The sequence below is a fragment of the Kogia breviceps genome, chromosome 18 (genome assembly GCF_026419965.1).
Source record: "Kogia breviceps isolate mKogBre1 chromosome 18, mKogBre1 haplotype 1, whole genome shotgun sequence".
In the NCBI taxonomy this organism is placed as follows: domain Eukaryota; kingdom Metazoa; phylum Chordata; class Mammalia; order Artiodactyla; family Physeteridae; genus Kogia; species Kogia breviceps.
The window spans coordinates 2,998,056-3,013,058 of NC_081327.1; the positions used below are offsets into that span (position 1 = coordinate 2,998,056).

The 15,003-nt window shown below is 58.3% G+C and overlaps 2 protein-coding genes across 4 annotated transcripts in view; one reads left to right on the forward strand and one right to left on the reverse strand.

The window, feature by feature from the left end:
- The window catches only part of ZNF628 (zinc finger protein 628), a 61,335-nt gene that overhangs the window by 32,775 nt on the left and 13,557 nt on the right, over positions 1–15,003 (reverse strand). The window lies entirely within an intron of this gene.
- Positions 27–13,617, forward strand: SHISA7 (shisa family member 7). 3 transcript variants are annotated; one of them, XM_067018882.1, is made up of 6 exons: positions 27–108; positions 6,281–6,990; positions 8,500–8,654; positions 10,409–10,474; positions 10,933–11,082; positions 12,653–13,617. In XM_067018882.1, the coding sequence occupies exons 2-6, from the start codon at positions 6,311–6,313 to the stop codon at positions 13,297–13,299; spliced, it is 1,698 nt and encodes a 565-aa protein (XP_066874983.1). In that variant the 5' UTR covers positions 27–108; positions 6,281–6,310; the 3' UTR covers positions 13,300–13,617. The 3 variants fall into 3 exon arrangements, with proteins under 3 accessions (XP_066874983.1, XP_066874985.1, XP_066874984.1); XM_067018883.1 differs by lacking the exon at positions 27–108 and adding an exon at positions 1,124–1,205; XM_067018884.1 differs by lacking the exon at positions 10,409–10,474.

The window sequence follows — 15,003 nt, forward strand, 5'->3', positions numbered from 1 at the left end:
GCCCAGCCGGGTTGGCTCGCAGACACACGCTGGCTCTGCCTCCCCTGGCCGGCCCCCCACGTCGCCACCACCCCCGACTCCCCCAGGGTCCCGCATCCGGAAAGTGAGGTGAGCGTGACCGCACCCCGGTGCGGAGGGGGAAACTGAGGCACGAGGGACTTGGGGGTGGGGAGGAAGGAAGAGACAGGCATGCGGATGAATGGATGAATGGATGGGAAGGACAGACAGCTTCATCTGAGTGGTCCCTGCTCCCCTAAGATGCAGGAGCCCGGGGATCCACACAGGGGCTCCCAGAATTCTGCAGCCCCCTTGGAAATCTGGGAGTTGGGACTCTACGGAGCCCCCAGTCAGGGCCCCTCAGCCCCTTCAGAGTCTTAGTCCTTCCCCCGTCCCCACCGCATCCTTGGGTGCCCAAGAAGGCAATCTGAGTCCCCCAGGGACCCAGACATCAGAGCTCTCAGCCAGACCGCCCCCCATTGGGGAAAGAGCCCCCCCCCGTCCCCTGGATCCCAGATCCCTCCCAGAAGGCCCGGTCACCGGACCCTGCGGTCAGAGCGCCCAGTACCCCCTCTCTCCGCAGGGATCTAGGAGTCCCTTCCTCCCCCCTCCTCCAGGAGCCCGTGGGACCGGGCGCCGGCACCCCCGGCCCCCGCTTTTCGGATCCAGGTGTCCCCCCCTCCTCACCCCCCAGCCTGAAGCTTCGCGTCTCGGAGGCCGCGCTCGCGTCGCCATGGCAACAGGAGTCTATTTTGCGCTGGGAACACACAGCTCCCGCCGCAGCGCCCCCCCACCCCGCCCCTCCAACCTGAGCCTGAGCGAGAGTGGGGGGCCCGGGGAGGGAGATTGGTGGTCCGGGGTCGGGGGGAGACACAGAGACACTCAGGGGGACAGAGATCTGTAGACAGCAAACCTAGGAAAGAGACACACAGAGAGAGACACGGAGTCAAAGCGGAAGCGAGAGATGGGGATGTGGAAGCGGGGAAGACACGGGATGTAGAGAGACGGAGACCGCCTGGGCAGAGGAAAGGAGGAAATGCTGGCGCGCAGAGGGGACTCGGGACAGAGACCGAAAGACGCAGGGATGCGGTGAGACACGTAGGGAGAGGCAGGCAGAGAGGCCGCGCCCCAGGGCACCTCCCGACGGAGACGAGAGACCCGCCGGCAGGCTGAGGGAGAGGCGGTGGGAGGCGACGTCCCGGCAGGAGGTAAGGACACGGAGACGCAGAGACTCCCAGAGACAGAGGCGTGAGAGACGGGAAGGCCAGGGGCCTGGGCGGGCCGCTGCGTCTCTCCCTCAGTCCCACCTCCCTCCTCCCGGGTGGCGAGCCGGAGGCGGCGCTGGGCCCCTCCACCCGCCTCCCCCGCCCGGAACTGGATCCCCGCCCCCGCATCCAGACCCCTCCCCTTCTCCCTCCGCTCCCCCTCCGGCCGGGCCCGCCGGGTCCGCCTCCTCTGGAACCCAGATGCCGCCTTCTTCCACAGGCCTAACCCAAACCCACCCTCAACCCCAGAGATTCCTAGGAGGCCGTCCCTTTGCACTCGGACACCGCCCACTCTCAGCCCCCACCCCGCTGCCACCTGTGGACCCCTATCCAGCACCCAGTTGCTTGAGGTCAGGGCTTCTGGCTTTTTCTGGGTCTCCTGCCCTCTGCGGGTCTCTATCCTCCTCTGGTTCTCCCTTTCGAGCTCTCTCTCTCTCTGTCCTTCAATCTCGGATCCCCAGTCCTCTGGGTCTTTGCCCCACCCCCACCCCGTCACTGCTCGCCCTCTGGGCCTCTGCCCTCCCACGGCTCTGTCCTCTTTTCTTTGGGTATCTGTACTCCCTTCTCTTCATCTCTGTCCCTCTCTCTCTGGGTCTCTGTCTCCCTCTCCCTGAGTCTCTGTTCCCCTCTCCCTGGGTCTTTATCCTTCTCTCTGGGCCTCTACCCCCACCCCGAGGGCTCTCTCCCCCTGCCCCCGCCCCCGCGCCCTGTTCTAGCTCTCACTCTCTGCTGCCAGGCATCTCAGAAGGCAGTCCTTGCCCCCAGAGCCCAGCTGGCAGGGTCAGGAGAGAGGTGGGGGCGGGGGGGCTGTGAGGCACAGCGCTTGCAGGGGAGCAGGTGGAGGAGGGGCTTCTCCGGGAGCCCAGGGACCGAGTGAGGCCTGCTCTGGGACCCCTCCTCACACTGGCTCTCCTGATCTCTGTCCTCACGTCTCTGTCTCTCAGGTCCTGGGTGGGGATGCTGGGTTCTGGCCCCGAGCTGCTAGGTGTGTGTGGTGTGGGGAGGGAGATCGGGGTTTGGGGGGCATTCCTCTCCAGCTGTGGAGGAGGAGTGTGCCTTCCGGTGTGTGTGTGGGGGGGGCTGTCTGGGTGTGTCTGGTGGAGGGCCACATGCCTGCTTCCAGACTCTCCACCACTGGGTTCTCACTGGTGCGTGTGCCTACGAGGTTGCGTGACTGTGGGCTGTGATGTGTGCCACTGCGTGCCCACGTGCAGCTGGCTGGGGCAGGTGCCTGGCCATGTTCTGGAGCTGTGTGTGGTCCCAGTGTGTCAAGGTGTTTGAGGCTGTGTCTGACTCTTGTGTGCTGTGGGTGGGAATGCCCAGAAACGCACGGTTGTGTGTCCACATGGAGCTGCATTGTGTGTGTCTGGGGAGGAGGGAGGCTCAGGTGTAGGTGTGCCGCCAGGATGAGGTTGGGTGTCCTTGCGTGTTGTCTGGGACACTGTGTGGGTGTCCTGTGCTCTGTGTCACTGTGCATATATAAGCTCTGTTGCGTGTCTGTGTATAGTTTTGTGTGAGGTAGAGGAAGAACTGGTCCCCTGTATCCTTGTGTCTGGACCAGCTGCTGTGTCTGCAGTGTGTCTCCTCCCCACGTGGAGGTGCTGCCCTGCATCAGGAGGTGTGAAGCAGGGATGGGAGGCTACGGGACCCCCACTGGCAGAGGGGCCGTGTGTGTGTGTGTGTGTGTGTGTGTGAGTGTGTGTGAGTGTGTGTGTGAGTGTGTGTGTGTGAGTGTGTGAGTGTGTGTGTGTGAGAGTGTGTGTGTGTGAGTGTGTGAGTGTGTGTGTGAGTGTGTGTGTGAGTGTGTGTGTGCGTGTGTGTGTGAGTGTGTGTGTGTGAGTGTGTGTGTGAGTGTGTGTGAGTGTGTGTGTGAGTGTGTGTGAGTGTGAGTGTGTGTGAGTGTGTGTGAGTGTGAGAGTGTGTGTGTGTGAGTGTGAGTGTGTGTGTGTGAGTGTGTGTGTGTGTGAGTGTGTGTGTGTGTGTGTGTGTGTGTGTGTGTGTGTGTGTGTGTGTTGCTGGGTCTGAGAGGATGTAGGCCACTGCTCCTCCTGCCCCACTCCCCAAGGTTGCCAATGGCCAAGAGTTTCGTTTCCCTGGGTACGTGCCTGTGTGTGAAGTTGGAAGGGACAATGGGACTCTGGTAGCAGAGGGAGAAATTCTGTTCATGGAGCCCAGCCAGAGGCTCGGCACAGCACAGGGCCTGAGAGGACAAACTGCTACCCCTGCGGGGCAGATGAGACAAAGGTGCCCCCAGCCCAATGCAGCTCCCTGGCATCTGTGGTTTAGCAGACAGATGGTACCCCTGCATGTGTCTGAAAAGGTGCCCCTTCCCACAGATGGATGCAGCCCCACCAGCTGCATTCTTAGGAAGGAGAGCCCGGCTGGATTCCAGCCTCTCAGCCAGACCCTCTTGTGCAGCACACAACCTGCCCAACCATACGTGGCAGCCTTCGTATGAATGAAGGACTCCACGTCGCCACACACGTGTCACTCTCAGAAGTGCTGTGTCTGTCTGCATGACTACCCATGTTTCTCTGTGTGGGATAAGGCATCCATGTTCTGTGGGTGGTGGTGCCCTGAGTTCAAAGCCTAGCACCATTGCTTGGGCACTGCGACATCCTCTGACCTCTGTTGGTTGGTTTTCGTTTCTTAACTGTGGTAAAACACACATAACATAAAATTTGCCATTTTAACCATTTTAAGTGTACAGTTCAATGGCACTTAATATATTCACAATGTTGTGCGACTACCACCACTATTTAGTTCCAGAATATTTTCTTCACCCTGAAAGGAAGCCCTGCCCCCATTAAGCAGTCACTCCCCATTCCCTCCTGTCCCCAGCTCCAGGCAACCACTTATCGGCTTTTGTCTACATGGATTTGACTACTGAAGACATTTCATATAAATGAAATCATACAATATGTGACCTTTTGTGTCTGGCTTTCCTCTCTCGATGTTTTTGAGGTGCTTCATGGTGTAGAATGTATTGGGGCTTCATCGCTTTTTATGGCTGAATAGTATTCCATTGAATGGACAGACCACCTTTCATTTACCCATCCGTCGACCGATGGACATTTGGGTGGTCTCCAGTCTGGAGCTGTTGTAAATCATGCTGCTAAGGACATTCGTGTTTTTGTGTTAACATGTTTTTCAATTCTTTGGGGCATATGCCTAGGAGTGGAGCTGCTGGGTCATGTGGCAACCCTAGGTTCAACTTTTAAGGAACTGCCGAACTGCTTGTCAGAGTGTGGGCCAAGGCCCTTCTAAGATGCCCCTTGAACACCAAGTGGAGGCATCCAGCAGGCAGTGTGGCGGCGAGTTCAGGGGAGGGGCGGGAGCAGGGCTAAAAGGGAACGCTGACACCCCAGGTGCAGCCTCCCATAGCCCTCTCCCCGTCCCAGGCCCCAGCAGTTGCTGGTGATGGTGTGGTCCCTAGATACACGTGCACGCAATGGGAAGGAACAAAGGATAAAAATAATACCGAAAGACATTTACTAAACTAGGCCCACCCACCCACCCTCTCTCCCACCTCCTTGCACTGCTTGTATTTCGTCATGGCCTCCATAATTCCTTAGTGTTTCTTCATAACAGTTTTCAACGTGCATCCCATTCATTTGTGTCTGCGTACTGGCTCTCTCCCCTCGCCAGAAGGAAAAGCCCATAAAGACAGAGGAGGAACCCACCCTGTGGTTCATCTACTGCTGCAGCCCCAGCCTCCGTCAACACTGCTGACGGAACTCCTCCTGCTGCCAGCCTGTTGCGTACAACTCAGCTGGGCCGACCTGTCCCATCTGGCCCCTCCCATCCTGTTCACCCTCCTATACGCATAGCACCTGCGCTAGGCCAGGCACTGCCCGAAACTCTCTACACGTATGAAATCGGTTCGTCTTTCCAACCACCCAGTGATAGCCCTCCTTACCCCTGGTTTACAGAGGGGAAACTGAGGCACGTGGGGACTTAGGTGTATCCAGTACCAGGCGCCTGGCACACGGTGGAGTTGGGGGATGAACCACGACTGCCCTGACTCTCCAGCAGTGCAGGGAGACACGTCAGACCTGAAACTGTGCGCGGGGGTGCGTGCGTGTGTGTGCGTGAGAGGGAGAGAGAGACCACAGAGAGAGACAGGCAGAGAGAGAGACTGAGGCTCAAGATCCCCTGATTATCAGGCGTAAGTACAGGAGAGAAATAAGCACTGGGGGAACTGAGGGCCACATGGGTCTAAGGCAGCAGTTCTAACTGGGGGCAAACGTGCCCCCCGGGGGGGATATTTGGCAACGCCTGGAGGCATCTTAGGTTATCACGATGTGGGGGGACGTGAATGCTCCTGGCATCCAGCACACGCTGCTGAACACCCTACAACGCACAGGACGGGCCCCCACAAGCAAGTACATTCTGTGCCCAGATGTCAGGAGCGCCCAGGGTGACAAACCCCGCACTCCCTCTTTCCTCCTCCTGGTCTAATAAACTCAGGTTCTCAACTCCGATCTCTCTCTCCCCTTCTCTCCTCCCCACCTCCCCGACTCCTCCCATCTCCCCCACCCCACCGTGCATCTCCCTGCATTGCCTCCCTGGGTCCCCACTGACCCCTCCCAACCTCCTCCCCACTCTCCCCCACCTGCCTCCACGGTCTCTTCTCCCTCCAACACACCTACCTTTCCTCTGGCTTCTGTCCACCTCTCTCATTTATTTGCACCCCTGATGTCACTGTCAACCTTCCCACTCTCTCCTCCACCCCCCCCCGTCGCTCCCTTTGATCTCTTCTCTGCCCTTACCATTTCCGCTCTCCTTCCTTCCGCGGCGGCTGCACGTCCTCCTGTTGCTCGCCCATCACCGTGCACTGTCCGTGGGACTGCCAACTTTGGGCCCATGCATATCCCCCCCCTCCATCTTTTCTGCTTCCTGGTTTGTGTCTCTCCGTCCTCTTCTACCTTCCCTTGGCCTGCCTTCCTCCATCATCTCCGGCCCCCATCTCCACATTTCTCCACCTCTGGCCATCTTTCTCCCGCCCACCGTTCCAGCCTCGGTTCTCCCCCCAGCCTGGCTGCCCCATGCCGGCCCTCCTGCTCCTCGGGACCCTCCTGCTCCTGGCCTCGACTACCGGCCAGGCTGGGGCGCGCCCGTCCAACGCCACAAGCACCGAACCCCCGGGCCCGCTGCCCGCCCTGCTGGCGCACCTGAGGCGCCTGACCGGGGCGCTGACCGGCGGCGGGGGCGCGGCGGGCCCGGGGGCCAACGGCACCAGGACCAGCACCCCGAGCTCGGCTGGCGCGGCGGCACGGGCGCCCCCTCCTGCCGAGCTCTGCCACGGCTACTACGATGTCATGGGCCAGTACGACGCCACCTTCAACTGCAGCACTGGCTCCTACCGCTTCTGCTGCGGCACCTGCCACTACCGCTTCTGCTGCGAGCACCGCCACATGCGCTTGGCGCAGGCCTCCTGCTCCAACTACGACACGCCGCGCTGGGCCACCACGCCGCCGCCACTGGCCGGGGGCGCCGGGGGCGCCGGGGGTGCGGGCGGGGGACCCGGGCCTGGCCAGGCCGGGTGGCTGGAAGGGGGCCGGGCGGGTGGCGCCGGGGGGCGTGGGGGCGAGGGCCCAGGGGGCAGCACGGCCTACGTGGTATGCGGGGTCATCAGCTTCGCCCTGGCCGTGGGCGTCGGCGCCAAAGTGGCCTTCAGCAAGGCGTCCCGTGCGCCCAGGGCGCACCGGGAGATCAACGTACCCAGGTGTGTGTGCTCTGGGGCCGGCGGGTGGGAAACCTGGGGGCGGGGGCGGGGCCGTGGGAGGTGGAGCCATCAGGGAGTGGGGCCGGTGGCGGGGGACGGCAGGGTGCAGGGAGTATGGCCAGAGACTGAGGCAGCCACCAGGAGCGCAGAAGCCAATGCCCTGGAGAGATGGGCGGGACATGAGAATGTATGTGACTTAAGTGGCAGTCTATGGAGTGACCGGGTAGGCTCAGGCCTTCATTCATTCAACAAACATTTCTTGAGCACTTTCTGTGAGTCAGGAGCTGGGAACACAGCAGTGAACAAAACAAAGTCCCTGCGCTGATGAGTAAACCTGGTTTTCAATCCCAGGTCAGCTGCCTGCGGGCTGTGTGACCCTGGGAAATTGGCTTAAGCCTCCTATGCCTCAGTTTCCTTGTCTGTACAATGGGCCTAATAATTGTTCCCCACCTACTCAGACTGTAATGAAGATTACCTGGGTTAATTCATGTTGAGTCCTGGTACATGGTAAGCCCTCAGTAAATGCTGGCTACCCTTATCATTAAGACAGTAAGCAAGGAAACACGTGTGCAGTATACTTTTAGATATTGATAACTGATGTGAAGAAAACAAAGTAGCATAATGAGTTGTGAATGGGAGGGGCAGTGTTGTTTTATACAGGTGGCCAGGAAAGACCTCTCTGAGCAGAGACTTGAAGGAAAAGAGAGAACCAGGCAGATATCTGTGGGAAGGGCATTCCAGGCAGAGAGGAAGCCGTAAGTGCAGTGGCCCTGAGGTGGAGTGTTTGCAGGACAGCGAAGAGGCCCATGCAGCTGGAGTGCAGTGGGGGAGGAGGAGGGGCACAGAAGTAGGCAGAGGCCAGGTTTATCCCAAGTGTGATGGGAGAGCCACTAGAGTGTCCTGAGCTCCGTGTGTCACCATCTGATCCCTGGGCCGTGCGTGTGAAACTAGACTGCAAGGGACAAGGGCAGAAATGGGGAGACCAGTTGGAGACTGTGGCAATAATGGTGAGAGACGGGGCCGGTAGCAGCAGAGGTGGTGACAAGTGATCCGAGTTGGGATACATTTTGGAGGGCGAATCCACAGGATTGCTAAGGGCCGTGCAGGAAAGAAAAAGAAGAGTCAAGGGTGATTCTAAGGTTTGGGGTCCGCACAGCACCCTTTATTGCCATGGGGAAGGCAGCAAAAGGAAGAGGAGTGAGGTCCCAGGTTCAGGGCGGGGCGGGGCCCCAGAGAGGACGGCGCGGGAGGGAGGGCAGAAGGGTTAGGGTCCAGGTAAATAGGGGAGGGGGCGCTTCAAGCGGGAAGTGTGGTCCGCGGGACTTTGGGGCAGGCGGTGCTCAGGCTGATATTAGCAAGGGGCGTGGCCAAAGGCGAGAAGCCGAGCTGAGCTCGCGGATACACCCAAAGGTGAGAACGGGGAGGGGAAAGAGGCCTGCGCCCCCCCCTCTCCACCCCCACCCCCACCCCCAGTCCCCAGGCCACTGACCGTCCCTCTGCCACTTCCAGGGCTCTGGTGGACATCCTGAGGCATCAGGCGGGGCCTGGGACCCGCCCGGACCGGGCACGAAGCAGCTCCCTAACCCCGGGGGTCGGGGGTCCCGACAGCATGCCCCCGAGGACGCCCAAGAACCTCTACAACACCGTGAAGCCCTCCAATCTCGGTGAGTGAGAAGTGGGGCTTCGGCTGCCGCCTCTGCCGCCTCTGCCTCTGCCCCAACCCTCATCCCCGTAGCTCCGCCCTCCACGGATGGCCCCGCCTCCCCTTGCGCAGGCCCTGCCCCTAGCCACAGCCCGCTGTCTCTGCCTTCCCGGAACCTGCTTTGGGCAATGCACTGGACTTTGCAGTGAGCCGGACCTCCTCCCTGACCTCCTGTGGGCACCCTGGGTGGGAACCCTGGGTGCTACGATGGATGATTTACATTTAGACATTCTCAGCCCCTGCACTTGAGAAACTCATGTCAGACCACCCAACAGCCAGTGACACACAAGGACGCACTTAGTAACTGAATTAGAATTTGTCGGGAGCCAGACGCCTGGATTCAAATCCTGGCTCTACCACTGTGACCTAGGGCAAGTGACTTCGCTTCTCTGGGCCTCACCTTCCTCATCCATAAAATGAGAATCATAACAGTACTCACTTCATATTATTGTTATTCTTATAGTTTATGATGAGTGCATCAGTGGAGAAGTCCAGGTAGCTAGAAGAGGGTTTGAAAAGGGTCTCATTTGGTGTGAGGGGGAGGAGGTTCCCTCCAAACGTGATGTTTGAGCAGGGGCCAGGAGGGAGAGGGGAGTTTCTTGGGCAGGAGGATCTCTGAGTGGCTGGAGCAGAGCTTGTGAGGTGGCCAGAGCTGAGGCTGAGGAGAGGGTGGGCCGGTACCTCAGGAAGGGCCTTGAGTACCAGGCTGAGCTGAGTGACTCTGCCTTTGTCCTGAGGGCAATGGGGAGCCATGGAGGAGTTTAGAGCAAGGGAGCAGCAAAGTCAGAAGTGGGTGGAAGGGGCTTCCCTGGTGGCGCAGTGGTTGAGAATCCGCCTGCCGATGCAGGGGACACGGGTTCATGCCCCGGTCCGGGAAGATCCCACATGCCACGGAGCGGCTGGGCCCGTGAGCCGTGGCCACTGAGCCTGCGCGTCCGGAGCCTGTGCTCCGCAACAGGAGAAGCCACAACAGTGAGAGGCCCGCGTACCACAAAAAAAAAAAAAAAAAGAAGTTGGTGGAAGAACTATGTCTCTGGAACCCATATGAAGGAAGACAGATGAGAGGAAGAAGGCTTCAGAGGAGGCTTGCATGACGATCCAGGCAGTAAAGGACAAGGCTTGATCTGGGATCAGGAATGGAGGGGAGGAGATGGGTTTGAATAGTAGTGATAAGGAAGAAACATTTGACCTGGATCTTGAGGAGTGAGTAGGAGGTCTTCAGGCAAAGGAGAGGAAGGGATTCAAGGCCAGGAGAATAGCATGACAGCATGTGCAAAGGCCCTGTGGCAGAACTGAGCTGGACCATTTGGGCGTCAGAGAGAAGTATGGCTTGAGGGGAGGGACGGGAGATGAGGCTGCAGATGTCTGTTGGGGACAAGTCACACAGGCCTCAAATGCCACCCCCAGCTTAGACTGTGCCCACGGGTGATGGTGAGACATGGGCAGAGTTTCGAGCAGCAGGGGGACAGGGGCAGGGGTACATGTCAGAAGTACCGCAGTGGGGCTGATCTTGGAGACGGGCTGGCCATTTGGCCAGAAGGCTGGTTTGATGATCCAGGAGGGAGAAGCAAGTCAGGGCAAAGATTCAGTAGGCAGGAGGGACCAGAGCTGGGGACCAAGTGGACATGAGTGGGGAGCCTTCCACAAGACCAGGGCAGTGGCCCAGCTGGGAGCAGGCAATGGCAGTGATGCCACCTCCCCTCTTGGTCCCCACAGATAATCTGCACCACAACTACCTGCACCTCAACGTCAACAGCCCCAAACACCACGCTGCCACTCTGGGTATGGACCAGGGTGGGGCTGCGGGGAGGGCAGGGCTCCTTCCCTTCCCACCCTTGTATTGAGCCGGAGCCAGGTGCCCAGCATAGGGCAGGTGTGAGACCCTGGGAGCCTGTCCTCACAGTCCAGCCAGGTAACCCAGTGAGGCTCCGTTTCCTCATCTCTATGCCAGAAGTGGTCTGCGGGAAGCTGCATGGAGTGCATCCCTTCTAGCCTGGGGTGGGGCACACAACGAGTGCTGAGCGAACGCCGGTTGCCCCTCCTCCTCCTCCTTCCCCAGCAGAGCACCCGAGGGCGCGGGGGGGGGGGCGGGGGGGGCGGAGCAGAGGGAGCTTGGACCGCTGCAGCTCTGAGGGGCTGGGATTCCAGATTTCGAATGCTCTAAGGGGGCTGGGGGCCGGAACCGCTGGGTCTGAGGGAGGAGGGCCTGGACTGACCCCGGCCACGCCCCTCTGCCCCAGACTGGCGGGCCATTCCGCCGCCCAGCCCCTCCTTGCACTACTCCACGCTGTCCTGCTCTCGCTCCTTCCACAACCTCTCGCATCTGCCCCCGTCCTACGAGGCCGCTGTGAAATCTGAACTCAACCGCTACTCCTCCCTCAAGAGGCTGGGTGAGTCCCGGGAAGGGGAGCTACCTGGGCGATGGGGTGGGGTCAGGGCCTGGGTTCAGGACAATGGACAGTGACCCGATAGCCTTCTAAAGCTTTAGATTCCCCGCCCCCACCCCCCCACCCCCCGCCTTAGATTTTTCTCCAACTTTGTTCCAGAATTACCTGAGGTAATTTTGTATCACAATTACTTGAGGTGCTTTTTTAAAATGCAAACCCATGGAGATATGGGAACATATGTATAACTGATTCACTTTGTTATAAAGCAGAAGCTAACACACTATTGTAAAGCAACTATACTCCAATAAAGATGTTACAGTAGGTCAGAAAAAAAAAAAAAAAAAGCAAACCCATGGTCCTCTCCCCAAGATCTATTGCATTCATCAGGACTTGTATTTGCAATGAACAGAAATACAACTTAAAAAAAAAAAAAGGTGACTGTGCTGGTTTGATAACAGAAAGTCTATGTGCCACAAGCTTCAGGTGTGGCTGAACCCAGGTGCTCAAAAGCTGTCTCCAGGATTCTACATCTCTCAGCTCTGCTGAACAGTGGGCTGGCTTCATTTTCAGATCGAATCTCCCCTTGTGATGGCAAAGATTGTCCTGAGAATTCTCAGGGCAATTCTACCAGAAAAGCCTCTCCCAATGATTCCAGCAAAAATCCCAAGCCTGGATCCCACTGGCCAAAAAAGGGTCACATGCTTGTCCCAGAACCAATCACTGTGACTCTGACTGGACATTTCTGGGTCAGTGGCCGATCCCTAGTAGTGGAGCAGCCTTCAAACGTTTTAAACGGAGATCCACAGTAAGAAAGGATTTTTATATTGTGTCCCATGAGACCCACATACACTGGCACATTTTTCAATTACAGTAAAGTTTTGAAAGTTGTTATTACGGACGTTTTCAAACACACTCGAGCGTAGAGGAATTGTAAAATGAGCTCCATGTTCCTGTCGCCCAGCTTTAACAATGGGCAACATTTTGTTAACCTCTCCTCCCTCCACGCCACCTTTTGGTGGATTATTTCAAAACAAATCCCAGATATCATGTCACTTCATCCATTAATATATCAATAACAACACAACTGAAATAACAACTTTGTGAATGGTGTTCACCCTTATTCTCTTATTATGGAACACTTTCTGATAATTTTCTATTCTATTTCCTTTTGCCAAACGCTGGTCCCTACCCACAAAACTGACTGTACAACCCATGAATGGGTCGAATCTCCAAGTTTGAAAAATACGCGCTACAGGATGAAAGGGAAGGGAAAGTGGTTCCTCAAAAGCAAGAGTTGGGTTCTACTCCCAAAAGAAGGGATGTTCCCAGGCAATTTTTTTAAAAAGTCCCCCCTCACCTACGATCACAGCATTGCAAGCTGGGCCTGGGAATCTGCATTCTGCTAGCTTGACCATTCTGGCTGGTTAAAATTGTGCCCCTGCCCAGGCTAATGACCAGGAAGTTCCAGGTAATGTCTGGGGTCTTCCTGGGGTGCGGGGGGTGCCCCAGGGAAGGGAGCACGTTCTGGGCTGGCTGAGGACCCACCTCTGTGGTTTCTTCCCTTCTCCCCAAGCCGAGAAGGATCTGGACGAGGCCTACCTGAAGCGCCGGCCCCTGACGGAGATGCCCCGCGGGACGCTGCCCCTGCATGCGCTGCGGCGACCTGGCACAGGGGGCGGCTATCGCATGGATGGCTGGGGTGGCCCTGAGGAGCTGGGCCTGGCGCCCGCACCCAACCCACGGCGCGTCATGTCCCAGGAGCACCTGCTGGGCGACGGGGGCCGGGCACGCTATGAGTTCACACTGCCACGCGCGCGCCTCGTGTCACAGGAGCACTTGCTCCTGTCGTCCCCCGAGGCCCTGCGCCAGAGCCGCGAGCACTTGCTGTCACCCCCGCGCAGCCCCGTGCTGCCCCCTGAGCCCGCCGCCCGCGCCAGCCTGGCCGCCTCCCACTCCAACCTGCTGCTGGGGCCCGGGGGGCCCCCCACACCGCTGCACGGGCTGCCCCCGCCGCCCGGCCTGCACGCGCACCACCACCACCATGGCCTGCACGGCTCGCCGCAGCCCGCCTGGATGTCAGACACCGGCGGAGGTGGGGGCACGCTGGCCCGCAGGCCGCCCTTCCAGCGCCAGGGCACGCTGGAGCAGCTGCAGTTCATCCCCGGCCATCACCTGCCCCAACACCTCCGCACTGCCAGCAAGAATGAGGTGACTGTCTGAGTGTCTGAGGTCAGGCCAGGGGCTTGGGGGCTGCAGCCCGGGGCCCCCATCCCAGGCTGCATCCCCCAACACACTCCAGGGGCCTGGGACCAGATCTGCGGTGGCCGGGAAGGCTGCCTCCAAGGACACTGTTTTGGATGAAATCATCACCAGAAACAAAGCTTCCTTCTGCGATGTCACGGCAGATGAGACCCCTCCTCCTATGTCACAGTTTGAGGCAGGACCTCCTTCCCATGACGTCACCACAGAGGAAGAGGCCTGTATGTGAGGTCATCACTAGCAAAAATGTCTTTGTTCATCACAGGGACAAAACCTCCTTCCCATGAGGTCATCACAGAGGAAAAGGCCCACCCTTAAGGTCATCACTAGAGGTGTCTACGCTCCATGGTGTCACCACAAAGACTTCCCTCCTGTGATGATGTAAGAGGAGCAATGCCTTGTCCTATGACATCATCCCTAGAGACAAAGAGTCCTTCCTATGATGTCACTGCATAGATAAATCTCATCCTTATGATGTCATCTCTGGCACCAAAAGGCCTCTTTTGACATCATCATCACCAGGAAAATATTTTCTTCCAAAGAAGATGCCTTTGTCTTTGAAGTCACCACTACAGACCAAGCCATCTTCGTGGGACACATCACAGGGGAAAGAGCCTCACCAGCTGTGTCCTCACTAGACATAAGGCCTCCTTTCTACAACATCATCACAGGGACTCTGCTTCCTTCCTGTGATGCCATCGCCAGAGAAGGTGCCTTGCCCTATGATGTCATCAGAGGGACTGTGCCTTTTCCGTGATGTCATCAGCAGAGATGGCAGCCCACTCTGGGGACATCTCCAAGACGAGGCCCCTTCTGCAATGTCACCACCAGACTCTGTCTGCTCCGAGATTACATATGCCGTGAGACACCTCCACTGCTGCTGCCAAGTCCCGGAACGGCAGGGCACACCCAGAGTCCACGACTATCCTGGGGGGGGGGGGGGTCGCCAGAGAAAGTGCCCTGTCCTGAGGTGTCATCTAGGGGTGTCCTCACTGGGGAGGCTGCCCCGGCAGACAGGTCTCTGCCACAGATGACAGTCCGTCTGTGGATTGTTGGCAGTGGCCCTGCCCCAGCTGAGGCTCTGCCCCAGTTCTGTGATATCATCACCAGAGACACTGCCTGCTCTGGAAGGCCATTACTTGTAACGGTATCACCAGAGTTTCTGCCTTGTCCCACCATGACTTGGCTTGGTCACTCCTTCCCCTGACCCTAGAGACATGCCCTGTGGGATTTCCACCAGAACCTCACCTAAAGGGTGGTTGGGCCACGGGTCCTGTGTGACTCCTGGAGGACAGCACTCCCAGACTGGCTTCTGCTCCCACGGAGGCCACTCTGGCCCACCAGGCTCCTGGAGTCCTGGGACTCATAGGTGGCGCTACTTCTCTCTGCCGTAACTACAGACACCATCACCTCTGTAAACAAAGTCCTGGCCTCCTGTTGGGGGGTGGGGGGAGGTGGGGGTATGCCTGCTATTGATCCAGCTGATGACATCATCAGCACCACAAGACTTCCACCACTCCTGGTGGTAAGTTGCACCTGGGGTCCAGTGTTAACCATGATGGACCCCAGGATCATGACATCATTTCCCAGGATTCCCTTTGACCTATGGTGTATTCATCTCCCAGGATCCACCACCACTACGATATCATTCTCTTCCAGGATTTA